Below are 27,949 nucleotides of genomic sequence, written 5' to 3'. Positions count from 1 at the left end.
CTGAAGGGAGTTCATCTGAGTTCTGCTAAATATTACTCTTCAACATTAATTTAAACAGTTCCAAGAAGTATCTTGACAGATTAGGGGAGAAACTCCTTTCAAAGAAATTTCACTGAGGTAGAAATAGAATCAAATCTAAAATTTTCTCTCAAGTTAATTACAAGAGACTATTGCCGATAAAAGGGCAAAGTGGCAGTACAGTTTCTGAAGAAAATACAAAGGTAAAGAGGGCATCAAGAATGGTGGTTCATCCTTTAGCCAGCATAAGGAAGAGGTGTCTTAGGTTCCATGGCTGAACCCCGTTTTCACACTGGAGTGACAGCCCACCTATGAAACAGACACAGGAAAAAGAGTACGAAGTGTACTTGGTGGTTTTGTCTGAAAGAAGAAAAAAGGCCATTACCGAATATAAATATAAGCAAGGCCTTTAACCAATATTCATTCAAGGCAGAGAAACAAGTCAAAGATTCCCTTCACAATGACAGCACCCTGAAAATCTGAGCTCTCAACACACCGTTGGAAAAGCTACCATTTGGGTCCTCAAGCTGCCTGCTCAGCAAGTGCAACTGCTGTGGGTGGAGGAGACCTCTGAGTCCCTTGTTTGAGGCTGCAGTTTGGTTTACGGGTTTCATTCCTTCAAAGCACATGTCCTCCTCTTGATCTGACATGTATCCTGGGGGGCTGGGGACACCATCCAGCGTCACTATAAACTTGGGACTTGCAGGTTTATCTGGTTGTACAAGATCTCTGCCAGACAGATAAAAAATACCATAGAATTAGGGAAACAAACACAAAACGCTGAGCCCCCTAAAGTGCTCTTCAGCAGAACTATCACTCCCTTGGCTTTGCGTTTGGTTCAATAAAAAAGACTAGGTAGGGCTTCCAGGTGCAGCACTGGTGGGTTCCCTGCTAACACACGATGGCCATGAACAGACACAGCGGCATCATCACCAGTGACCCTCTAGCCTGTACTAACTTCACTAAGGACAATCTCCCCTCAAGCCTGACCCCATCACCCATTTGATCTTCACAGGGTCAATATGGAAATAAACCAAAAAATTAGCATCAATGCTCAGAACACAGGGCCAGCAGCATTTATGCTAATTTATTATTTGTATGTTGGTTCTTTTACAGAAACAGTTTTCTCAGGGAAAAAAATCACCCAAACCTGATCTGCCAACTCTCTTTAGAGTTGACCTGCTTATGGTCAGCTGGCTTTTAAACTTGCATTTCCTGAATTTGCATAAAGAAAAGAATCTTAACAGAGTTAAATCACACACTGGAGTTGTAATTTGTAGGTTAATGGATTTCTGAACAAGAAAGATGAACTGGAATTCTTGAACACTGAATTTGGCTAGCTACTGAATCAATGAAAGCACTCTATGCTAGGGGCTGGGGCGGGGAGAAGGGAAGCTGCAAACGAATGGTTAACCTTTACTATCTAATCACACAAGTTAACTACACAAGAAAAAGAAACCATCTACCGTGTCTGCATAAGGTGTCCTGAAAGTACCCGAAGGGAATCTGCAGTCTTCATCCCCGACTCTTGGTTTGGTGCCACTACTATTTCCTCAGACAGCTTTGGCTTCTTCAGAATAAATGATCTTGTGTCTGCATGGACCATGGATTCCATGTCATAGTAATCTGAGCCAAAAAAATTGGCCACAAATGTTTACTTCTGAATATACCTTACATTCCCAACATCAAACATGTGAGAAGAATGTCAATCTTTTATATATTCAAATTATTTCAAAGGAAAATCACAACTGGTTCCACTCAGGAAAATAGGGCTATAATTCCATTCCGAACATGTTTTCAGAGAACTCCAGGAGTCCTTTCCGCCTAGGGCACAGCGCCAGTGATTCTGATTAACACTCCCTACCCACAGCAGAGAGAGGTTCTCAGGTGAGGCATCTCATGAGATATTAACAATATACCCTTAAAGTACAAAAGTCTTTTCTAAAAACCTAGAGAATTTGAGTCCTAATGCTCCCTATAATTAGAATACACAGACTGCTGAACCACTGGTTTCGAAAATCTGGTTTGTTCACTTCGCACAGTACCACTTAGAATCATATCCTGATAAGAAGAATTCAAGTGGTACAATTTCCAATTGGTGATAGACCGAGGACTACTGTAAAAGGGAACTGAAAGGTGAATGGGCACTTAAACATATGTATCAAGAAAAACACTGGCCTTTAATGCAAATAACCATAAGCTCACATCATCTACTATTTTATACAATATGTCAAGACCTACAACCCAGAATGGATATGGCTGACCTATCAATACACCATCAACGGACTACAGTTAATACACTTCTTTCAAGGCTAGAGACCAAAATTCACAGGACATTGATTTATGTTCATTCATTGAGTATTTACTGAACAACTAAGAGAACTGAGCTAGGTACACAAAGAAAAGAAGAAAAACAGACACATATACAATTTCAGAATAGCATGACCCAAAAGGGATGTGAACAAGGTGCTGAGAATACAGAGCAGCCCGCTCCAGCCAAGAACCAAGGAAAAGCTTAGCAAGGAGGAACATCTGAAGTCAGCAGTAAAGGAATGAGCAGGAATAAACGAGGAGAGAGACTCGGAGAAACAAACACAGCACTTCAGGCAGAGGAAAACCCACGTAGAAGGAAAGGGGCTTTCACAAGGTCGAAGGCATCTGAGAAAGGTTAGAATGTGGAATGGCTGGAAGGGTGTGTGTGGTGGGCTTAACAGTGCATAGCAAGGAAAGCTGACACATATAATAAAGGTTCTTCTACGTCTCAGTGACTCTGGATTCTGGTCTAGAAGTAGCAAGAAATCAAGAGGCTTGGTGTGGTGGTTCATGTCTGTAATCCCAGCATTCTGGGAGGCCAACGCACGAGGATTCCATAAGCCCAGGAGTTTGAGACCGGCCTAGACAACATAGTGAGACCTCCCATCAACCAGAAAAATAAATAAATAAATAAAATTAGCCAAGCGTGGCAGCACATGCCCGTAGTCCCAGCTACTTGGGAGGCTGAGGTGGGAGAAGCACTTGGGCCCAGGTCAAGGCTGCGATGAGGATTGTGCCACTGCACTCCAGCATGAGTGACAGACGGAGACCCCATCTCAAACCAAAAAAAAAAATTTAAAAAAAAAGAGAAAAGAAATCAAGAGAGGTTCCTAAGGAAGGAAGTGACCTGATCAAATTGGTTTTCAGAAAAAGTGTTAAGAAAGAACCAGAGTCCTTGACCTGTTGTTGCCCGGGAGAGAGGGTGAGGCTCTGAATGAGAAGATTCTCCACTGTCTGTCCTGGAACCACACACCTGACAGGAAGAGAAGACACGCTCCGTCCTGGGAAGGGGCACACCCGCCTTCCCCAGCAAGGGTAGTACAAATGGTAAAGTGAAACAGGTGGAAGAGAAAGCTGGGGATGAGAAACTTAGGAAAAGAAAAAGAGCAAAGTTAAAAGGGCCAAAGATACATTTCAATGTTAGATTTATTTAAAGTCTTTCTGGGACTCTCCCATGTTTAAGAGGAAGCAGAAAATTCAGATTTGACCCGTAGGTGGGGGGACAGAAGACGCTGAGTCAAAACCGAAGGTGACAGAAGTGTTTAGCATACTCAGGGTGGCCGCCTCTCATTGAATCCTCACTCAAAGCCTACAAAGTCATTTTCCTCCCATGTTACAGATGACCGTTTCCAGCTCCAAGTTATTAAATGATTCACCGAGGTCTCCCAACTATCAAAGGTGGGTCCCAACAGTGGTCCAGGGGCTGCTTCACTCCTTCCCACCACCCTGCACTTTCTGAGACCAAGGAGTTCTACCAGTTCATAGTCTGGGTGAACACAGAAGAGATGAAAATGATGCTGAAGGCGGGAGAGAGCAAAGCTAACCTTTTAAGGAGGAATGGAGGAGAGGAGTTGATACGTAAGAATGAAAGGGAATGAAAAGAGTAAGTGAAGTCTTGGCAGCCAAAAGGTCAAAGCTTGGAGAAAGTACAGGAACCCAAGTGTAGCATGCTCCAGGGTTGAGGAAAGCGTGCACCAGTCCTTCCCGCACACCTCTCTGCAAGCTGCACGTCAGCAGCCTGGGTCACGTGGAGACCAGACAGACGGGGGAGTAAGTAGTATCTTCTGAGTAGAGACCACAGGCTGACCCCATGTGTTTACTTTTTGTTCCTTCCTGAAAGCCCACAAAAATGTCAATAAAGGGTTTTGTTTTTGTTTTTAAAGCATAAACTCACAAGGAAAATAACTGTAAAAAGAAATTTTCAAAGTGGAAAACAGATGATTAAGAACTCAGGGCCGGGCGCGGTGGCTCAAGCCTGTAATCCCAGCACTTTGGGAGGCCGAGACAGGCGGATCACAAGGTCAGGAGATCGAGACCATCCTGGCTAACACGGCGAAACCCCGTCTCTACTAAAAACACAAAAAATTAGCCGGGCGAGGTGGCGGCGCCTGTGGTCCCAGCTACTCGGGAGGCTGAGGCAGGAGAATGGCGGGAACCCGGGAGGCGGAGCTTGCAGTGAGCTGAGATCTGGCCACTGCACTCCAGCCTGGGCGACAGAGCGAGACTCCGTCTCAAAAAAAAAAAAAAAAAAAAAAAAAACCTCAGGGGATGTGTAAAAGCTGAATTCTAAGGCAATAATGAAACAATCCAATTCAGACCACAAGATTCTCCAAAGGCTCAGGAACTGGCAGTAAAAGGGACCTTGGGAAGAAATGGGAGAAATGACAGGCAAAAAAGAGGTGTGTTAGATGTGTCCCTCTAAGAAGCAGTTAGTTCTTCTTCAACTCTAATTCCATGTATCTGTTTTCTTTGTTTGAGACAGTCTTGCTCTGTCGCCCAGGCTGGAGTGCAATGGTGCGAACTCAGCTCACTGCAACCTCCGCCTCCTGGGGTCAAGCGAGGCTCCTGCCTCAGCCTCCTGAGTAGCTGGGATAACAGATGTACACCACCACGCCTGGCTAATTTTTGTATTTTTTAGTAGAGATCAGGTTTCGCCATGTTGGCCAGGCTGGTCTGGAACTCCTGACCTGAAGTGATCTGCCCGCCCTGGCTTCCCAAAGTGCTGGGATTACGGGCATGAGCCACCACACCTGGCCACTGTTTTCTTGGTTTTGATCCTTGCCACACCAATCCCGACCTCTACACTGAAGACACCTGGGACGACTGGCGATGTGCTTTCCTGTAGATAATCTTCGGACAGGCCCACGGATGAAGCATCAGGGTCTCTGCCAGAAAGACGCTATGACAAAATCCCCTGAATGTACACTGTTATAAATTGTTAAAGGCAATTAGATTTCCTGATAAACCTTTACCCATTGCAAGCATTCTCCCTTGGAGAAAGTGGAGCTTTAGACTCTTCAGAGGGTAAGAACAGAGTCCCTGGACCTAGAGATACCAGCCATGATGAAAGAAGTACTGGACTGACAATGATGTGGGGAGAATTAAACATTACATAATAATTAATGGTGAAGTGCCTCTCCCAGCCTTCTTTCCCCACTTAAGCTCGCAGAACTCTACCAGGTTATTACTTGAAAAACCTTGTTTTGGAGAAGCTGACCAGGCTGAGAGGAAAGTCTTAAAGGCAGTGACATCAGGGTGCCCATGAACTAGACAGGCAGGACAAACCACTTTCCACCACACGGTCCAGTTTCAAATATAAAGTCGAAGCGCCCCATGCCCCAACTCATGAACCCAGAATACCAGTGAGCTTCTGAGTGCTCCACTCGAAATGTAAGACCACCTAGGATCCCCGGACATCAGATGGAAACCTCCAGCATAAAAGACAGCCAAAACAGACCACTTAGAGAAAACAAGGCCAAGCAGGGAGGTGAAAAACGTCAAAACCACCTTTCAGATCCGCAGAGAAATAACAAAAAGTATTGCATACACAAAACAAAACCAGTATGTTTTTAAAAAAATTAATAGAATGTGCAGAAACAAAGGGTTCTTAGAATAAAACATGTGATAGGAGCTAAGCACTGCAGCCATTCATAAGCCTCACAGAACTATTTGCTGTTTCAAACCACGAGCACCATGTGTACAATGAGAAGCTGAAGGAAGCAGAAGAGAAAACATGCACAAGAGCTATGAAGTGGATCCCACACACAGACCTCGGCTGCCAACCTTTTCAAACACTCCTGTGGAGAAAGCAGGATGCACTCCTGGGAGATGAGAGCTAAATCATGGGTAGAGAATGTCTGAACACCTCTACAGAGAGAAGACAGAGGCAGAGAATGAAGCTGGAGGAGTGGGTGACATGCCAGTGCTCACCAACCTGGTGGGACGTGGCCTCTGGTGGAGACTGGCCTTAGGGAGGAAAAGCACACTTTCTGAGCTGGAAAGCTGGGGGAGGGTCAGGGAACAGAGTGACTGACTGTGGAGCCCTGACTGAGGGGAAAGAAATTCCAGGAAGGCACTAACTGAGAGGGTCAAGGGACCAGAGCTTCACACAGAAGACAGGCTTAGGGGAAACAGGACTGAGATGATTCCAGGTCTCTCATGGTTGCCTGTGTTTATCCTGCAGTCATTCTTAAGACACTGAACATGCATCTGGCAGGGGCTGGGCACTGAGGACAGAGATAATAAAAATGAAGGCGTCAGTTCCAGTCCTGAAGTAGCCCTTGGCATGTGTGTCTGTGGGGAGAGGAAAAGGAGACAGGCAAACTAGAGTGGCTCTAAGAACACTAGAACAGTAAGTTCCAGGTGTGGCCCTGCTGATAAGACTCCAAAATGAAGTACAAGAGGATAAGGCTAAACATGTGAAAAAAAGGATACAAAAGCCACTCATGGCAATGACAAAAGCTGGGTAGAGTGGGAGGGTAAGTCAGAAACGCAGGTCATTTCTGACAGCAGGAGAGTGACAGCCAACAGTGCTATGGACACACGTGGAATGGTGTGAAAGGAACAAAGTTTTCCAATGAGGCAAAACATTGTAACACTATATAACATAAAAAAAATGCAGATCTTATCTCCTGGCCCTAAAATATTTTCACAGATCTAAACATAACATCTTAGGGCAGGATCTATGAGATACGAGATATGTTAAATGGGGTGTAAGAAATGGAAATGGCAACGGAAACGGCTAGATTACAGTACAACTCGAAACATTACCAACCTTGACTCATCTGCAGAGTTTCTGCCATTACTGGGTCGATTTGCAGTCGGGATAATAATTGCCTCTGTTGAGTTCCTAGAATATAAATTTTAAAACTTCACTAAGCTTACAACACAGACAATACCAGCATGTGGTTCCCAAAAATCAATCCTTCTGGGTTCTTAAAGTCTTAAAAGTAACTTAAAGCTTCAGCAATTCAATTTAACAGTATTTATAGACCAAAGGCATATCCTATAAGACAAAAAAGGCTGTACTCAGGGTTAAACCAAAAATGCCAATGTAAGACACTCCTGGTTCTCCCTCTGTGAGGACATCAGTTTTCCTGAATTTGAATTCTGTGGGGAAAGTAAAGGTGGCAAAAGGGCGGAAAACCCAGGCAAAGGCATCTGGTGGCGCGGCAGCTCGCATCACAGCCAACTGCACAATCAGCATGGCGAGCCCCTCCCTCCATCACCTGAGCTCAGCTCTTCCCATCACGACTCACTCACCCATGACCTTTGCAGATAATAATCGAAATAGCAAAACAAAACACTCCAGAATTATCTACACATAGGAGTTCCCAAAAGACAAACTATGGGCTTCGATGCATGCAAAGAAACCAAGACACTCAGCTCTACAATCCACACCCTATGTCAGCAAAGCATGATAATAATTCTTTGGCTCTCCCACAAGAAAAGATGTTCAACTACTTATTTCTTCTAAAATAGGCTCATAGCATTAATTCCTATTAGGTTCACAATTCCTAATAATAATATGCTCAGCAGTCTGACTGCACAAAATAGGGACAAATAACTGATTTTTTCTATCTTCGATCTGATGTGAAGCTCCTTGAGGATGGGACAATGTCACACTTTTCTGTAGCCCCCACAGTGCTTAGGAGACAGCAGGCACTCACTTGCTCATGTATAAGGAACTGCACTACAGTGTACAAAGGGATGTAACTGATAGGGTTGCAAATACTGAAATCTTACTAAGATGCCCACATGCTAATTTGGGGTACATCCATTACAGGTGGCTTCACAAGGACAGGCTTCGCTTACTCAGTGCCAAGATGTAAGTGGGCAATCTCCCACCAGGCACCACATTTCATTAAAAGGTGTTTTTAAGTTTTAAAACCTATACTCCATTTGAAATTTTATCAGTTGGTTTCCTTTAAAACATAAGTTACATGACATTTTATTGGTGCATCCCAAAAAAGTGAATTCCTTCCAGAATTATTACCGCAAAACCACACACATCCTGAGGAACTGTAACCAAGATGACACTTAGGTCAAGTTGTATTCCTGTGGGAAGCTTGGAAAACTGAGGTGAAAAGTTAAAGGACGAATGCTCTTTCCATCCAAACACTCAACAGGTCTCCTTCACATCAACAGTACATGATGAAAGAATGCGACATTTTAAAATAATTTCACACAGATACAAAAAAGACCACACTTCCACATTTCAAGTTTTGCTTCATCGCTCTAGGTTCATCTACCTTTTCAAAACATCGTTTTAGAGAGCTCCATTAAAGAGGATGGAATTCTGATCAATTCTAGATTTCTAAGCTAAATCACGCAGAATCCAAATTTGTCATTAAAGGTCTATGAAAAATTCAAGTTCTCCGTAACTTGCTCCCTCCACATCACAGCTACAGTCAACATACGTGCAAAAATACACATCAAAGGATGGGTACCTAGAACATATTGTATATTAAGAGTTTACCTTTCTCAACGTTTCTAAGGAAGCCGATTATTTTTACATCAGTAGTTCTTGACTGCGATTCAGTATCTTCTTCTTGATCTTCAAACTGTCTGTTGCATTCAGATGTTGTTGAATATTCATTCATTTTAACCTCCAAAGATGAAATTTTTGCTTCATTCTGGGACACTCTAACATTTAGATCAAAAAGATTTGCTTCCACTGTCAAAATAGCTGCTTTCATTCCTTTAATTTCATTGATATCAGTTGATATTTTCCTTAAAAGGTGGGAAATATTGTCTAGCTCATTCAGTGAACAAGAGGAGCTTGTTATGGAACCTAAGTCCACTGGTTCCGGTGGAAGAAAAATTGGTAGAGGTGGTGATGGAAACTTTGAAGACATTTTCATAAAGGAGACAGAAGCCTCAAGGACATTTTCACAAAATTTTCTCTCTCCCTTAAACTCTGATAATTTTTTCTTCACAGCTCATTAAGTTATTTCATCGAAAGTAAAAGTAGTGATCAAGGCTGTTACCTTAAGAAGTATTAAGAGCAAGTAACATCTTAAAACCTATAATTCAAAAAATGGGGTTGTACATTTCTAGAGCCAGAACTCAAAAGTAAACGTGAAAAAGCTAAATGTACAAGACCAATTGCTCTTCGCTACAACTAAGAAGCCCTAACATGTAGGGCCCTACATCCTCTAAGTCCTACCATCTATATAGCTCCTCTTCCAATAAACCCTATTATTACATACAAAATAATACTGGTTTCTGATTGGCTGAAAACAGACATGTGTCACACAAAGAATTTTCTATTATTTACTTCACATGAGACCACTGAAGTGCTACACTCTAAGTTAAGCAATACAACATTAAGTGCTTTACATCTAAATATGGTATGAATTAAATGTACTTTTCCCTTTTCACCTAACCATAACATTTTTAAGCTTCAGATTTCTGAATTGTTTTATTTTATTTTAAGTTGTATTTCCCCTTGAAATTAGTATATAACATTATTGAGATTGACAAATCCTTTGGAGGGAAAGGGCGGAGAAAGTACCTGGACCCACGATCCAAACAAACTTCTTTCAAGATACATGTGGTAATAACGGAATTCAACTTCACTAATATAGTATCATGTAAACTCAAGGATGGGGAAATAAGAACTCAGCCTTGGCTTAAAACTGGACCATTATTAGATAGGTGTTTCTTAAATATTCTCTCCCATTTTGTTGTCTTTTTTTTTTGATAGCATCTTTTGAAACACAAAAATACTAAATTTTGATGAAGTCTGATTTATCTTTTTTTCCTTTGGTTGCTTGTGCTTTTGGTGTCATATTTAAGAAACCATTCCGGAATCCAAGACATAACTATTTTTTTCCCTAAGAGTTTTGAAGTTTAGGTTTTTGATCCATTTTGAGTTTATTTTTGTTTATGACATAAGGTAAGGTTCCAACTTCATTCTTTTCATGTGGATATTCAGTTGTCCCAGCATCACCTGTGGAAAAACCTATTCTTTTGCCAATAAACAGTCTTAGCACCGCTGCCAAAAATCGATGTGTTGTGAAAGTATGCAGTTGCTTCTGGACTCTCAATTCTGGTCCATGGGTCTGTATGGTTATCCTTATGCCAGTATCACACAGTCTTGATTACTTTCGCTTTGTAATAAGTTTTGAAATCAAGCAACATAACCTTGACAATGTTACTCTTTTTCAATAGTTTTGGCTATTCTCAGTCCCTTTTTATTTCCATATGAATTTTAGGATCAGCCTGCCGATTTCTACAAAAAAAGCAGTTTGGGATTTAAACAGCGATTGAGTTGAACCCATAGATCAACTTGGGGACTACTGCCATCTTAAGAATAGTAAAGACTTCTAGGCTGGGTGCAGTGGCTCACGCCTGTAATCCCAGCATTTTGGGAGGCCAAGGTGGGAGGATCATGAAGTCAGGAGTTCGAGACCAGCCCAACCAACGTGGTGAAACCCCGTCTCTACTAAAAATACAAAAATTAGCCGGGTGTGGTGGTGCACGCCTGTCATCTCAGCTACTCAGGAGGCTGAGACAGGAGAATCGCTTGAACCCGGGAGGCAGAGGCTGCATGAGCAGAGATCGCGCCACTGCACTCTAGCCTAGGAGACACAGGGAGACTCCATTTCAAAAAAAAAAAAAAAAAAAAAAGAATAGTAAAGACTTCCAATCCATTAACACAGAAAATCTTTGAACGTCCTTAATTTGAGAAAGGATGTTTTCACTTTGGTTTACTCCCCCAAGCAAACAAATAAGATATGCAACATACAAGGATGCAAGTTGGTAGATGCTGCTCACTACAGCCTCTTAAAAGAAGAATCCTGGCCTGGCGCGGTGGCTCACACCCGTCATTCCAGCACTTTGGGAGGCCAAGGCAGGTGGATCACTTGAGGTCAGGAGTTCGAGACCAGCCTGGCCAACGTGCTGAAACCCTGTCTCTACCAAAAATACAAAAATTAGCCAGGCGTGGTGGCACGCACCTGTAATTCCAGCTACTTGGGAGGCTGAGGCAGGAGAATCACTTGAACCTGTGAGGCGGCGGTTGCAGTGAGTGAGATTGCACTACTGCACTGCAGCCTGGGTGGCAGAGTAAGACTCTGTCTCAAAAAAAAAAAAAAAGAAAAGAAAAGAAAAGAAAAGGAATCCTTATAAAGAATTGTAGACTTTGGTTTCCCAAATAGATGTCACAGTAACAGTATAAAGAAAATGCTCTGTGCTGGAATTTGTAAAATAAAAATCTTTATTCATTTCTCCACTGTATGAATCAGTTCTTCAAAATTCCAGACAGAAAATAATGTTCAAAATTCACAAGGCTTTGGATTCAGACTTTTTTTTAACAGAACCAGTTGGCATATGACATCCATAGTAACTGTTAACAGCAAGACACTCTCAGCCAAGCACCACCTGTAAACCAGCTGGTTCACTAGAGGACAGACAACCTCAAGGAAAAAAGGAGGAAAGAGGTCTAACAGAACAGGCCACAGAGAAACAAGAGCCCATCTGATGGCACCCGTATGGCCTACTATGTCCAGCCCAACTGCAGAATAGAAAACAAGCAAGGACCCTTCCTAAGACTCCAGTGTAAATACTCATCAGCAGAGAAAGTTTATGTATTTTAACATTTACTCTTACCAATAACTCTGAATTAATGCTACCGTTATCCTTCATTTATAGATTAGGAAACTGGGATACAGAAAGGTTAAAGTCAACTAGTAAACTGCAGGGTCTGCACCTTCAGTAATCTGGCTCCTGGGTCCACAATCAAGGACTCTACCATGTGATACATTAAGTGGAACAAAAGCACATCACAGAGAACTGTGTGTGGTATAATTCCTACTTTATATGTACATTTGTATGTGTGCATAAGTAAACACATAATTCCACTTTATATACAAAGGATGCACATGTTCACAGATATAAGAAATGCCTAGAAGATGACACCAATACACATCAAACTTCTAAGTGCAGTGCCTCCCTCCGAGGAAAGCAGGAGGATTTTCCATTTTCTCTGAATATAAAATCTCCCCTTGACTCAGAATCTTTCACAGTGCTTCCAGTCCAACACAACGTACCAAGCATAGACAACTATAATCTCTCCTTCTGAAGAGTCCATAAAAGTGAATCAAAGAACTCAGTATCTACATCTCTACCCTATGATCTTTGGGTTTCTATTCTTTTATTTTTATTTTATTTTATTTTATTCCGATATGGAGTCTTGCCCTGTCACTCAGGCTACAGTGGAGTGATGTAATCTCGGCTCACTGCAACCCCCGCTTCCTGGGTTCAAGCAATTCTCCTGCCTCAGCCTCCCAAGTAGCTGGGATTACAGGCACCCACCACCACACCCGGCTAAGTTTTGTATTTTCAGTAGAGACGGAGTTTCACCATATTGGCCAGGCTGGTCTTGAACTCCTGACCTGGCGATCCGCCTGCCTCAGCCTCTCAACTTGCTGGGATTACAGGCGTGAGCCACCGTGCCCGGCAGATTTCTATTCTTATGTTTTCTAATATTCATACTAATATAGCATGTGTACATAAGTAAAATACATACATTGGTATACGTACTTAAAAATGACTACTGTACAAAAATTTCAGGTCAAAAATATGATGGAGATCACTGATTTAGAGATGGGGGTTACAAGGTGATCACAGCAGGTGAGATATCAACAATCTCCGGGTAATAGAAAATATAGGGACAAATACTGGCTGTAAGGCACAGCAGGCAAAACCACAAATGAGCCCCTGTGAAAACTGCAGGTTAGATGCAAGGCAGGAGTGATATTTACTCAGACAACAAACACTGACTGAGCTCCTACTACCATATGCCAGACACTGCTCTGGGCACTCAGGAACAGCCATACAGAACAAACACATAAATCCCTGCTCAAAAAGCATGGATTCTGTTGAGATGGGGAAGGAGATAGCTCTCAAGACCCCCAAATAAATATATGTTAAGAGAAAACTTTCATGTTAAAACATAAAGACCTAAGTCCGGATAAAAATACCTAAACCACGAAAACATAACATATATATTTGATGGTGACAAACGTTACGGGGAAAAATAAAGCTTTAGAAAGGAGGGAGAATGGGGACGGGGCCAGAGGAGGCCTGGAAGATGACACTTGGATGAGATATGAGAACATCTGAAGTAAACATTCTCAGGACAGGGCAAAAACATCTGAGATGAGCAGCTCTTCAAATGTCCTGAAGGACAAGCAGGCCAGTATGCAGGAGCAGCAGCAAGGACAGGGAGCCAGAGTAGAGGAAGGGAGGTGGGTGATAAGAAGGCAAAAGACTTTGACTTACAGTGTGACAGGGAGCCCCTGGGGGGTTCTACGCTGTAGAGTAGCATGATCTAATTTACAGTTTAAAGGATCACTGCTGCTGCTATGTGGGACGGACTGAAGGAAGGGAAGTTTGAAAGCAGACACACCTTGTAAGAACACACTATTCCAATAATCAAGTAACCAAGGCAAATCACAGACGGTGACTTTTTTTTTTTTTTTTTTTTTTGAGACACAGTGTCACTGTGTCACCAAGGCTGGAATGCAGTGGCGTGATCTCGGCTCACTGTAACCTCCGCCTCCCGGGTTCAAGCGATTCTCGTACCTCAGCCTCCTGAGTAGCTGGGCCTACAGGCAAGTGCTATCATGCCCAGCTAATATTTGTATTTTTAGTAGAGACGGGGTTTCACTATGCTGGCCAGGCTGGTCTCAAACTCCTAACCTCATATGATCCACCCACCTCGGCCTCCCAAAGTGCTGGGATTATAGGCATCAGCCAACACGCCCGGCCAGACAGTGACTTTGACGGGTGGTAGAGGCAGAAGTGATAAACACTGGTGAATTCCATAAATCTGGACGTAGAGGCTGACAGGTGCAACAAGAGAAGGAGGGAGACAGAGGTAGAGAGGAAAGAGGAAGGAAAGAAGGAGAGGAAAAAAAAGAATGGCAAGAGGACTGTCTCAGAAATTGGAAAGATGAAGGCAGCATTAAACTGAAATGAGGAAGACTGCAGGAAGAACAAGACAGGAGAGGAAAATTCACAGTTGAGTTTTGGACAAGTCTGAAATGATTATACATCCAAGAAGAAACATAAAGTGGTTGGACAGAAATGAGGAATTCAGGGCAAGGTCCAGGCTGGAGATATAAAAACGTCAAAATCACAGTGTAGAGATGAATGTGGATGAAACAAAGGGCCATCCAACTGTGAGAGATTGCAGCAATGAGTAAAAACCAAGAAGGATGTAAGGCAGAGAAGAAGGCTTGTGAATGGTATTGCCAGAGACAGACATTTAAAAGACAAAATTTTAATATTTTTAATAGACAACTAGTGGGAGTGTAAGCATACCAACCTGCTCCCCCCAAAAAATTCCTCCACAACTGCAAGACCAATTGCAGCTCCTTGTCTGCTTCACTTAAAGCTAAACCTGCCTGCAGAAAAGCTCAGCCCACAGCACAATTCTAGGTAAGGCTCTGCACTACCCTTCCTCAAACTAGGAACCACTATCTGCAGACGTTTTTGAAAAACTCCCATATATGAAAGAGCAAGAAAAAAAGCATAAAATCTGACTCTGATTAATTAGGAGACTCCATTAATTAGGAGACAAGACTGAATTCCTTGAAAAGAAAAAAAAAAATCCCTCTAATTAGGATCTTCAGACAGTTGAGATGATACTGTTTCCACAAAATAAGATACCATGAAAAACAGAACAAGAAAAAGTTTGTGGAAATTAAAAAATATGCTTGCCTGCATTTTAAAAATGTTCAGTAAGGATACTAAAGTCAAGGAAGTATTCAAGAGTAGACCAACAAGGTCAAGTCAAAAATGAAGAGAGAAAAGTTATACAACTGATCAACTGATAGATCAAAGAAGGGGCTTATCATCCAACTAACAGAATTTCCACAAGAGAACAATGAAAACAAGGACAGTAAATTTTAAAACAAATAATGCAAGAGAATTTCCCACACTGAAGAGAATGAATTTTCAAATTAAAAGGGTACCTAATGTACCTAACTAGCATCTAGACATACCACAGTGAAATTTCAGACACCAGGAACATAGAAAAAAAAAATTCCCAGAGAAAAAAATCCCAGGTATTACACAATGGAATAAGATGGGCAACCAAGTTCTCAGCATAAACACTGAAGCCTCAAGATAATGTAATTATGCCTCCAAAGTTTTGAAAAAAATGACTTCAACTTAGAATTCTGTACCTAGTCAAAGTATCAAACAAGTACAAGGATAGCTTCAGATTTCCAAGCACTCAGAAAATCTACCTTCCATACCTTCTTAAGGAGTTTCTTTGTGACATGATTACGAAATGCAGAAATGTACTGAGAAGACAAAATGGAATTCAGGAATTGCAGAGCTGACTCAGGGGAGGAGGGCGTCCTGGGATGATGGCCTTGAGCAGGCCTAGAGCAGGCCTAGAGCAAGCAGTCAGGTGAGAAAAGGAGGAGAGAGGTTCCAGGAGGAAGGTACCTAAGAACAAGTGGGAAAGCCAAAGATTTCAAAGCACAGAGTGATAGACTTTTAGGCTACAGTACACGTAGGCAATGCAAGAAGGGAAAAAAGAACCACCTAAGTGAAACAAAAAAATTGTATGAGAGGGCAAAAATTAAAAAAAGAAACTCTAGAGCATCCCTACACAAAACTGTACAAGAAACAGAACGTAAATTTGGCCTTGTAATATTTATATAGTCTTTAAAACTTTATTTTTAGAGACAGGGTCTTGGTCTGTCACCCAGGCTGACACAATCACAGCGCACTGTAACCTCGAACTCCTGGGCTCAAGCAATCCTCCAGAGCACCACGACTACAGGTGCACATCGTCACATCCAGCTAATTAAAAAAACATATACATATAGATGAGGGTCCGCTATGTTGCCCACGCTGGACTCAAATTCCTAGGCTCAAGCAAACCTCCCACCTCAGCCTCCTAAAGTGCTGAGATTACAGGTGTGAGCCACCAGCCATGCCCAAATAGTCTTAATAGTGTAAATGCTTACTGTTTCTCAACTCTTAGAGTCGATCTACTAAGTCTTAACTAAAGTAGGGAACAAAATGTAAATTTGATCAGCTTTGACAATATAAAAGTGCAGGTGACAATTCAGAAAGTGGAGGCAGGACAGAATGTAGGTGGTGGCAAGAAAGAAAATATAAGACTTGAAAGAGGGGCCTGGCATGGTGGCCTGTAATCCCAGCACTTTGGGAGGCCGAGATGGGCAGACTGCCTGAGCTCAGGAGTTCGAGACCAGCCTGGGCAAGATGGTGAGACCCCATCTCTACTAAAAATTTTATTTAAAAAATCCAGGCCTGGTAGGGTGTGCCTGTAGTCCCAAGCTACTCAGGAGGCTGAGGCAGGATAATCACTTAAACCCAGGAGGCAGAGGTTGCAGTGAGCCAGGATTGCGCCACTGCATTCCAGCCTGGGCAACAAAGTGAGACTACCTCCAAAAAAAAAGGAATTGAAGGATAACATAAATGTCTGTATCTTTCAGAAGTCAAAATATACTAAATATACTGAAATATAACCATACAAGAAATATTTAGGTGTACTACTTAAAATTACCAAAGTAACCAATAAATGAATTTAAAACTAATTTTGCTGTATGCACTTGGAAGCAAGGGAAAAGTATAACCGGGCTAGATCCTGACATATAGCAAGAAATCAACAGATACTATCTATAGTTGGTCAATGAGGAAACAGTATAAAGCATATTATTACAACATGGAGAAAGAAACAGAAGCATTTAAAAGCGGTGGGTTCTGCAGAGTGGGACTAGTATAGAGAAGAATGAAGCAAGGAATGTTGCTTTTTATTTTTAATCTTTTTATACTATTTGATTATTTTCTCATCTATTAGGAGATATTACATTGATATGCTTTCTTCTTCCCAGATTTTCTATGAGAATGTATTTCATAATGTAAAGTATTTTATTTCAAATATATTGGATTTTTCCATACATTATACCAAACAGGAAAAATAAAAGGAAATCCACGCCTAGACACATCGTAGTGAAACTGCAGAACATCAAAGACAAAGAGAAGATCTTGAAAGCAGCCAGAGAGAAAGGACAGATCACCTACAAAGGAACGACAGACAATTAGAATGACGGAAGTCCACTCAACAATGGAAAGCAGAAGACAATGGGATAATAATACATATAAGGCGTGGAGAGCAAATAACTGTTAACCTAGATTTGGGTATCCAGCAAAACTACTGCACAAGAACACAAAGAAATAAAACACTCACAGGTGAATAGACTCTTGGAAAATATATTGCTAACAGACATGTTCCAGTGAAACTTTCAAAAAAATACTCCAAAAATACTTCAAAATATTGGAAAATAATGATACCCAAATAACACTCAGAGATGTTAAGAATAAGTAAAATTATAAACAGGAGGAAAACTGAAAAAACACTGCCTGGAAAAAATTACAAGAATGCTGTTCAACTTGTGCATTTTAAAAAAGATCAAATTGAAACACTGAAAACAATTAAATTAGGAGGGTAAGGACTGAAGCTCTTCAAAGGTATTCAAAAGTCCTTTTACTGTTTTGAGAATGGGGTCAGGATATTAACTCTTAGAATACTAAATTTGCATGGTAAAATTTCACTGGTAATCACTAAAAGAAGAGAAATGAGGCCAAGCGTGGTGGCTCACACCTATAATCCCAACACTTTGGGAGGCTGAAGTGGGCAGATCATGAGGTCAGGGGATCAAAAGGTCAGGAGATCAAGACCAACCTGGCCAACATGGTGAAACCTCATCTCTATTAAAAATACAAAAATTAGCTGGGCATGGTGGTGGGCGCTTGTAATCCCAGCTACTTGGGAGGCTGAGGCAGGAGAATCACTTGAACCAGGGAGTCGGAGATTGCAGTGAGCCGAGATCGTGCCACTGCACTCCAGCCTGGCGATAGCGTGAGACTGTGTCTCAAAAAAAAAAAAAAAAAAAAAAAAGAACAGAAATGGAAGGTTTAAATAGTAAACTAGTTTAAAATTGTAAAACCAGTATTAGGGTTGTCAAGAATAACAGTAATTAATGAACCTTAAAAAAGATGAGAAAAAATAGAAAAGCAGGCAAATACAAATCAGAAATGATGACAGAAAATAATCCAACTGTACCAGTAATTATAATAAATGTGACTGGTCTAAACTCTCCAATAAAAGGCAAACTCAGATTAGACTAGAAAACAAAATCTAGCTTCATGATATTTAAGATATAATATATAGCTGACCCTTAAACAACATGAGGGCTAAGGGAACCAAACCCCCCAACGGTTGAAAATCTATATACAACTTTTTTGACTTCCCAAACATTTAACTACTACTGTTGTCAACGTAGCTGCAATTACAGCTTCATAAATTTTTTTCTTTTTCTTCTTCTTCTTTTTTTTTTTTTTTTTACCATGGTCCTTATGTTAAATTCATTTATCTTGAAACAGTGAATAACTGCAGTCACAGCTGTAATATGTATCTTTGGTACATATTGAGAATTAAACTTTTTCTTGTAACGTCATGACTTTTCTCTACTTCTTGGGAGCACGTCCAGCATTACTAGTAGCACTTCACTATGGGTCCCCTGGTGTTATTGAAGGTTTACAGTATTACACTAAACATGATGAAAAATATGCAAGAACCGCAAGATCACCTTTTACTGCAATTCACGATTTACTGGAGAGCTGAACTGCTCATGCTGAGATGGTTAGCATCACGCAGCATTTCAAGTGGACACTCAAAACACCTTAGCTCACCATAAAGCAACAGGAGGTAATGACATTATTACAGTAGTACAGTATGCACTAAATCTTATGTAGCTATTACTGCATCTTTATGTTTGCTTACACTTCTCTCAACTACAAGTGGTATCATGTAAAGTCTGTGTTTGTGTGCATATATTTTGATAAATTAAACTTTTCATAATATATTTGTGTGTTTTATGATAGTAAATGTTAAAATAGTCTAGTAGCTACATGTATTTTATGTGTTCATGACATACCTAAATTTTTCTTAATTTTGTCAATATTTCTAGGCTATACAGTTTTTCTGCAAGTTTTTTCAAATTGCTACATATCTCAAAAAATATTTCCAATATATTTATTTTCAAAAATCCACATATAAGTGTATGAGTGGACCCACAGAGTTCAAATTTGTGCAGTTCAAGGATCAACTGTATATTCCTAAAGCATGAGAGAGAAGACTGAAAACAAAGGCAGGGAAACCAGATATATAAAGCAAATACAATTAAATGGCTATATTAATATCAGGTAAAACTGACTTTAAGATAAAAATATCTTTTGCTGCAGAGGGTCATAAATCAAGATAAGGGATTCAATTTGCAGAGAAGATAAAACAAATTTAAATATGTATGCACCTACTATTAGTATAGAACAGCCTAAAAATAAAGCAAAAACATGTAAGTACAAGAGAAATTAAGATAAATCTGTCATCATATTGGTCAATTTCAACACCCTTTCTCAAGTGGAAAGTCAAGCAGCACAAAAACTCAGCAAGGTCAAGATTTGAATAATGTTAACAGGAGAGCTTTATCTACTGAATAAATGTAAAATTCCCAATCCAACAATTAGTCTACTTTCTTCCAAAATGCATGTGGAAGATGCATAAACTTGATCATGCACTAAGCAAGTGTTAACAAGTTTCAAAAACTATGCATTGTAAAAATTACATTATCTAGCCACAATGTAATTAAGTCAGCTATATATAATAAAAAGGATTAAAAGACAAAAACACACACCACTTCCAAATACTGTATAGAAAACACACTTTCAAATAATGCATGGGCCAATGATGAAAATTACAATGGAAATCAAAGACACTCTGATAATGAAAACATGATGAATTAAAACCTGTCATACGTCATAAACATAGCACATCAAGAAAAATTTACAGCTTAAGTGCCTACATTTGAGAAGAAGACAGGCTGAGGTAAATAATTTTTAAAATATGGAAGGATAAATTAAAAGAGAAGTCGGGCCAGGTGTAGTGGCTCACACCTGTAAACCAAGCACTTTGGGAGGCTGAGGCAAGAGGACTGCTTGAGCTCAGGGGTTCAAGACCAGCCTGGGCAACTGAGTGAGACTCCATCTTTACAAAAAAACTTAAACATTAGCTGGGCATGGTGGCGTGTGCGTATGGTCCCTGAGGCGGGAGGATCATTTGAGCCCAGGTGTTTGAGGTTGTAGTGAGCTACAATTGTGCCACTGTAGTCTAGCCTAGGCAACAGTGAGACCTCGCCTCTTAAAAAAAAAAAAAAAAGCAGAGGTCAATGCAATAGAAAACAAAAACACCAAAAAAAATAAAAATTAAAAAATAATAATAATAAAGCCAGAATAATTGCTGTTAAGTCTTTGGGCAAAATATACTTCAAGTGACAGACTGATGGCAAGACAAAAAGGAAAAAGTACACATATTATGAGGTGGGTGCGCTAGTAAAAATAAAGACACCAGAGAAAAGAGAGAATGTTATCTGCTCAAACAAAAGAAGAAAAAAAAAGCTATCAATAACTTATGCCAATACATGTGCAAGTTTATATTTTAAAAACCTGCCCCAGATTTTACTATACAACAGTGAGTAACCACGTTAACAGATAACAATTGCTTGCAGTATCACTTCACACTTGTGAATATATCTAGTAATACCAAAGTCCTCATCAGCAAAGGTACCTGACACCATTTCAATTATCCCTTTTGAAAACACAATATAGAAAACCACACAAACATACAGCTTAACGAATTTTCATAAGGCAAAACACCCTTCTGACTACCATCCAAGCCAAAAGAGAGAACGTCACCTGCCAGCCCAGAAGCCTCTGTGTGCTCCATCTTTATCAATCCTCTTCAAAAGCAACCACTATGTGCCTTTTATATTAACGCCTGGAGATTCTTTACAATTTCACACATACTGGGTATCCCTAGCCACTAGTTTAATCCTGCTCCTTTTATTTTCCTTTGATTTGCCTTTTAATCTCAAATTCTCGGGCTATACGACCCATAGTGTCCCAGACTATTTTTCCAGCTGCACACTCATGGTGAAGCTCAACCAACATACTCCTCTGGCCTCTGTAACTTCTTGCAAACTGACTGCTGGACTGGGAGCTTGATGACTTAGGTTTACATTTTTGGCAAGAGTAAAGTTCTGTTCTTTTGTATCAAGAGGCACAAAACAACTGGTTTTCACTCTTAAAAGCAAAACTCTAATTCTACCATCTTGTTCTCTTATTAGCTGAAATCATTTTAAAAGAAAATGTCTCTCTCATCTACTGTATCAGAGGTTGGCAAATCTTTTAGGCTATTTTAGGCTATGTAAGCTATATGGTCTGCTGCAACTATTCAACTAAGGTTGTAGTATGAAAGTAGCCATGGACAATACATACATGAATAGACATGGTTTGGTTCCAACAGATGCCAACTCCTGTCCTATGGGGTTACCCAGTGGTATCATTCTTACAGAAAAGACAGCATAAATGTTCAATTATTTTATTTACCCAGTTTTCAAGACAATGAATGAGTATCTACTATCTTCCAGAAGCTGACTAGTTAGGGCTTACTTTTTAAAAATGTCATTATGAAATTGTGGACTTAAATGGGCTTTAATCCACTACCATTTTTACACCTACTGAATCTCAAATAATTCCATTTTTGGCCAAGGGAAATCTCTCTAAGTTGGCTCCTGCATCCTTTGGACATGATCTACCATTCATTGACAGCTTCTTTGTTATCTGGGATGTTGAGCCCTTCCAGGATCATGTTAACATTTCCTGCTCCAGACCTGGAAAAAGACATTTCTCAAGAAGCCTATTGATTGATTGATTGATTGATTGATTGATTGACTGAGATGGAATCTCACTCTGTTGCCCAGGCTGGAGTACAGAGGAAAAATCTCTGCTCACTGCAACCTCCACCTCCCAGGTCCAAGCGATTCTCCTGCCTCAGCCTCCTGAGTAGCTGGGATTACAGGTGCACACCACAACACCCAGCTAATGTTTTTGTATTTTTAGTAGAGATGGAGTTTCACCATGCTGGCCAGGCTGGTTTTGAACTCCTGACCTCAGGTGATCCGCCCACCTTGGCTTCCCAAAATGCTAGGATTACAAGCGTGAGCCACCGCACCCGGCCCAAGAAGCCTAATTTTTTAAATAGGAAGTATTCCAAGACCACAATCTGGGAACTACAGATGATGCTAAGGGTTGACGAATGTTTCTATGCCCTTCCAGTAGACAGAACTAGAAAAAAATACATTTATATATAAAATACAATGTGCGTTCCAAAAAATTTCCAATGTGAATTCAGGACAACAGGCTTTTACTTGTCTGAAGCTCATCCTCCATTAGATTCCCTAAGAAAAGTTCATGGGAATAGCAGTCTCTGAATTTCTGCATATAGATAACAGTGGGTGCCGGATCACTTCTAAAGGTCACTTTTGCTGGACATTAAATTCTTGGCTCACATTTTCTTTTCTGGAGTATCTTAAATATGCTAGTCCATTTTCTTCCAGCACAAAAGTGATGCTGCTGAAAAGTCTGATGATAATCTACCTTTCTTTTTCTTCTAAGTCATGTGCCCCTTTTGCCTAAATGTTCAAATGATTTTTTTTTCTTCTTAAAATTTCATTAATTATATAATACATCTTAGTGTTGTGGTTCTGGGTAAATATTCTCAGGTATACTGTGCAATTTTTCAGACAACAGTTTCAAATATGTTTTCACTTCAGGAAAGTCTTCTTGAAAGACAGTTAACGCTTATTCTGTTCCTCTGAATATTGCTTCTTTGGAGACGCCTATTATAAATATACTGTATTTCTATTGCCTGTATTCAATATTTGCCACTTTCTCATGAGCCCTTTCTTTTTGACTTGTAAAATGTTGTCTTTTATCTTCAATTTCTCTGAAGATGTTTTACTTTATTTATTTTTAAATTACTATTTTCTGTAGCCATAAGGTCTTGCTATGTTGCCCTGGCTGATCTTGAACTGGCCTCAAGTGATCCCCCTGCCCTGGCCTCCCAAATTGCTGGGATTACATGCATGATGTTTTATCTTATTAAGACACACCAATTCTTGAGTTCTTTCTAATTTAGTCTTCATTTATTTTGAGACAGAGTCTCACTCTATCACCCAAACTAGATGGCAATGGCATGATCATGGCTCACTGCAACCTCAGCCTCCTGTGCTCCAGCAATCCTCTCACCTACGCCTCCCTGGAGGGCAATGGTATGATCGTGGCTCACTGCAACCTCAGCCTCCTGGGCTTCAGCAATCCTCCCACCTCAGCCTCCCAAGGAGAGAGGACTACAGGTGTATACCTCGCCCAGCTAATATTTTTATTTTTTGTAGAGACATGGTTTTGCTATGCTGCCCAGGCTAGTCTCAAGTGATCCTCCTGCCTCAGCCTGCCAAAGTGTTGGGATTACAGGCATGAGCCACTGCACCCAGCCTCAAAGTTTTTCTGTTTTATGCTTTTCTTGGTTTTGTCTTGTATTATTTAAATAACGTCTTCTAGCTCACTTTGAAATTGTATTTCTTTTTGGTATACTTTTCAGCATGCTTTCACTGAAACAGTGCTATTTTGTCTTTTATTCCCTTTTATCTTTTAATTTGGCACAGGGCATTGATACTTTTCTGTTGTTCATTTTAGGGGAAAGTTTGCTTTGGATAGCTATTCTAACTTCAGAATCCACAACCTCCTTCTGCTGATTTTGTGATGTTAAAAAATATGGCACCTTGCTTTGAGATTTCCTATTGTTTTCCTCTATTTTTATCTGACATTCTTTCCTTTTCTCTACTGTTTCCCTGCTCCATTTGATTCCACTCCAAGACTTTCATGTGGAGTCCTGTCTTTGAAGAAAACATTGGTGTAACACATTACAGACTCCATAAGGAGTAGACCACTACAGCCCTTTCAGGTCAGCCTCATCTGTCACTGTACTGTGCAAAATCCCTCCTCAGTTTCAGCTACTCTTCTCAATTTGGCCCATTCACATTTTCCAACTGGTACCTATTTGTCGTTTGGGTGCCAAACAGGTCTTGTCCTCAGGCCTATCACTTATCAGAACAGCACATAACACTGTCATAGCAAACTATACAATACAGTAAAAATTTTTTAAAGAGACACAATGAGGAGACAAATACAGAACTGACAATGTTGAAATCATAAGGTTTCATGAAACCTGGAACAATTTAAAGGACAGTTTTGGAGAAATGAAAAAATACATTCAAAGGTTCTTGAGAAGTATGTGAGAAGTAACATAATAAGCATATAGGTTTTTTTGGTGGGGTTTTAAAATTCAAATCTTTGTAGAAAAAGAAACAGAAGAAACAAGAATCCTTGATGACAGAAGAAACAAAAGGTTTGAAGAGTCGTGGAGAAGGGCTGTGCAGGCCCAGGGGTCAGGTAACAGAGACACCAAAAGTTCAAACTAACAGCGTTAGTTCTGGGCAATGAGGCGGCGGCGAGAGACACTTTCACAAAGGAGTTAGAAGATGAGAGACACACTTTCAAAGTCAAAAGATTGCATAGGAATTGGGGGAGAAAGCTGAGAAAAAAGCAAAAAAAAAAAAGAGTTGGAAGCAAATTGAAGTATGTTAGGCATGAGGGGATAAATTAGGGTTGCTGGGACACATATGGGAGGTCAGAGACAGGATGCTTAAGGCGGGGGAGATTTAAAGATAACTAACATTTCAAGTTCAGGTAAACGGGTAGGATCAACAAAAAGGAAAAGAAAGAATGCAGAAATAAATTTATCTTTAAGAAGGAGCTATCTAAAGACTTGCAAAATTCTGATAACAACTAAGGCTTAATGACTGGGTTCATGAGAGCTCACTATACTAGCCTTTCCATTTTTGAGAATATTAAAAATTTCCACAATAAAAAGACTTTCAAAAATTTCTAGAAAAGGCTGGGTGCAGTGGCACACACTTGTACACACTTCCAGCTACTAAGGATGCTGAGGCAGGAGGACTGCTTGAGCCCAGGAGTTTGAAGCCTGCCTGGGCAACACAGCAAGACCCTACCTCTTAAAAAAAAAAAAATAAAGTTTCTGGAAAGTGTTGGCATGAACCTTCCTCATGGTATCCTTCTCATTCTATTTCTGGGCTTAATCATCACTTTTTTCAAAGTGTAACATTTCATAAAAATTCACTGGAAAATATTCAATGCCTCATGAAAAAACTGTAGTAAAGAGTGAAATATCATTTAAGTTATTACCTTGATTTTTTTCTACAGAATCTCCTTTTGTTTCCTCTTCTTTAATGGGGGGACTTATTCTGGGGGTCCTACTTTGTCCCTGGACCACTTCTGCTAGCAATTCTTCTTGAGAAGTTCGAGTTCTGGGAGCAACTGGAAGGGTCTGTTTCTGTGGGACTTTCACATAAAAGCAAAAAAGATAGAAATACAAATGCAGTAATACATCAAAACTTGACAGTGACTATGTCATACTAAATACAAACGCCTCCTTTGGTTTAGAACATATGAGGAGTTTGGGCTGGGCGCAGTGGCTCATGCCTGTAATCTCAGCACTTTGGGAGGCAAGGCGAGTGGATCACTTGAGGTCAGGAGTTTGAGACCAGCCTGGCCAACACGGTAAAACCTCATTTCTACTAAAAATACAAACATTAGCCAGGCGTGGTGGCACACACCTGTAATCCCAACTACTCAGGAGGCTGAGGCAGAAGAATTGCTTAAACCCAGAAGGCGGAGGTTGCAGTGAGCCAAGACTGCACCACTGTGCACTCAAGCCTGGTCAACAGAGTGAGACTCTGTCTCCAAAACAAAGAAAATAACATATATATGAGGAGTTCAATCCATAGATACCATTCATTTTTTCTTACAACATTACTGAGATAGATACCTGACCTATTTATCCAAACATATGTAAACAACGTCCATACAACCACATGTCATGAATACAATACAGTACATATGTATTCATTTTCAACAAAACGCGGTTTATTTAAGCTTAGCTTCATGATATTGTATCAGTTTCAAATTGTAATTTAGATAACCTAGGTAAAGAAAGAAATGTTCAAAGCCATGGAAATTCTCTAAACTTCTCATCATTCTAGACAATTAATATTGCTGATAGATCAGGAAATGAAATGTAGATATACCATTAGGTCAAGAGTGGGCATTTGCCTGATAATCCTTATTCTATATGCAAAAACCTATTGAATTTAGTGTTCAAGGTTAAGTTAGGGATGAGGAGAACCAAGAGGACAGGCGAGTATCAGGATCAAAAACTGAAAAACTGATGGTGCCAGGCGCGGCGGCTCACGCCTGTAATCCCAGCATTTTGGGAGGCCAAGTCAGGTGATCACCTGAGGTCAGGGGTACGAGACCAGCCTGGCCAACATGAAGGAACCCCATCTCTACTAAAAATACAAAAAAATTAGCCTGGCAAGTTGGTGGGCACCTGTAGTCCCAGCTACTTGAGAGGCTGAGGCAGGAGGATCACTTGGACCCAGGAGGCAGAGGTTGCAGTGAGCCAAGATCACACCACTGCACTCCAGCCTGGGCAATGCAGCAAGACTCCGCCTCAAAGAAAACAAACAAAAAAACTGATGGCTACAGTTTACCTCACTTTAGGAACGGGGTCACAAAAAAGAGAAGCAAGAGAGAGTGGACAAGCAGGGCAATGCTGTAAGTACATCCATCAAATCCACAGCAAAACTTACATCTTTTTAGAGTAGCTCATCACCATCAGCTTGTTAACACAAGTTTACACATTGGCTACAACAGGTCGGCCACAGAGTATAGAATTTAATGACAACACAAAATTACACCCATCAATTGTCTGCATTTCAGAATCAGCTTTCCATAAGATCAGCTTACAGCTGATTCATCTCCTGTTTTGAAAGCATGTAATACTTTTATATTCTCTCATAAAATGATTTAGTACTTCCACTACAACTGGAGCAGGAACATCACAAATGAGTCAGTTCTCTGCCTTATATTCTATTAATGAGTTCCACCAAAAGGGAAGAAACCAACCTTGTTTATAAACTACTGTTTAACAAATTATAACTTCAGCCGCCTATTATTGTCCAATTTTACTCCCATTTATACATCATAAATTCATATCTAATGTTGAATCTAATGCTACTAACATGAAAGTCCCACTTCATCAAAATTCTCTTCAAAATGTTTACGTACTATATATTTCACAAACATTGAAAAGAGTATAAAAGGCATTATATGGGGCTCGAAACACTATAGTCCATTAACAGTTTGCAAAGTTTCTCAAACCTGTCAATCTCCTTTTGAAGCCATTCTTCTATAGGGGAACCTCATCTTGGTCTTGACATCTGACAGGCACCTTTATTTTACCACAATTTAAGGAGCAATCGTTTTCAGCTTACTCAAGAATTACAGAAATGTCTTACCAAGTGTAAACATAATACATTTAAATTACCTGTAGAGTAGTTAGTTGTTTTTGTTACGGATTCTTGAGCTTCAGAGATAGCCTTCAAAATCAGATTCTTGTTAGCTTGTTTAGAAGGTGGAAGAGAAGGTCTAAAGGAGTTAAGAAAGGTATTTTTATTAAACTTTAAATTTCAGTTCTCCACAGGTCACCCATCTGTTATGCCTTTACCACAACCTTCTCTAGGTTTCA

At 40.4% G+C, this 27,949-nt stretch overlaps 1 protein-coding gene across 28 annotated transcripts in view; it reads right to left on the bottom strand.

Annotated features, from left to right (window-relative positions):
- The window catches only part of ZC3H14 (zinc finger CCCH-type containing 14), a 51,222-nt gene that overhangs the window by 11,014 nt on the left and 12,259 nt on the right, over window positions 1-27,949 (bottom strand). For 4 of the 28 annotated variants that reach the window (XM_005561990.5, XM_005561991.5, XM_073998009.1 and 1 more), the window contains 5 exons: window positions 27,749-27,849; window positions 25,546-25,701; window positions 7,106-7,180; window positions 1,485-1,644; window positions 515-747 (listed from right to left, as the gene is read on the bottom strand). In XM_005561990.5, coding sequence (XP_005562047.1) covers window positions 515-747; window positions 1,485-1,644; window positions 7,106-7,180; window positions 25,546-25,701; window positions 27,749-27,849 — 725 coding nt within the window. Of the gene's footprint in view, window positions 1-514; window positions 748-1,484; window positions 1,645-7,105; window positions 7,181-17,132; window positions 17,403-25,545; window positions 25,702-27,748; window positions 27,850-27,949 lie in introns of those variants that run through there. The other 24 variants (XM_005561993.5, XM_045396857.3, XM_073998011.1 and 21 more) reach the window with 9 other exon arrangements.

The sequence above is a fragment of the Macaca fascicularis genome, chromosome 7 (genome assembly GCF_037993035.2).
Source record: "Macaca fascicularis isolate 582-1 chromosome 7, T2T-MFA8v1.1".
NCBI classification, from domain to species: domain Eukaryota; kingdom Metazoa; phylum Chordata; class Mammalia; order Primates; family Cercopithecidae; genus Macaca; species Macaca fascicularis.
The sequence above is the reverse complement of the archived record's forward strand: the minus strand, read 5'-3'. Positions and strand labels throughout refer to the sequence as shown.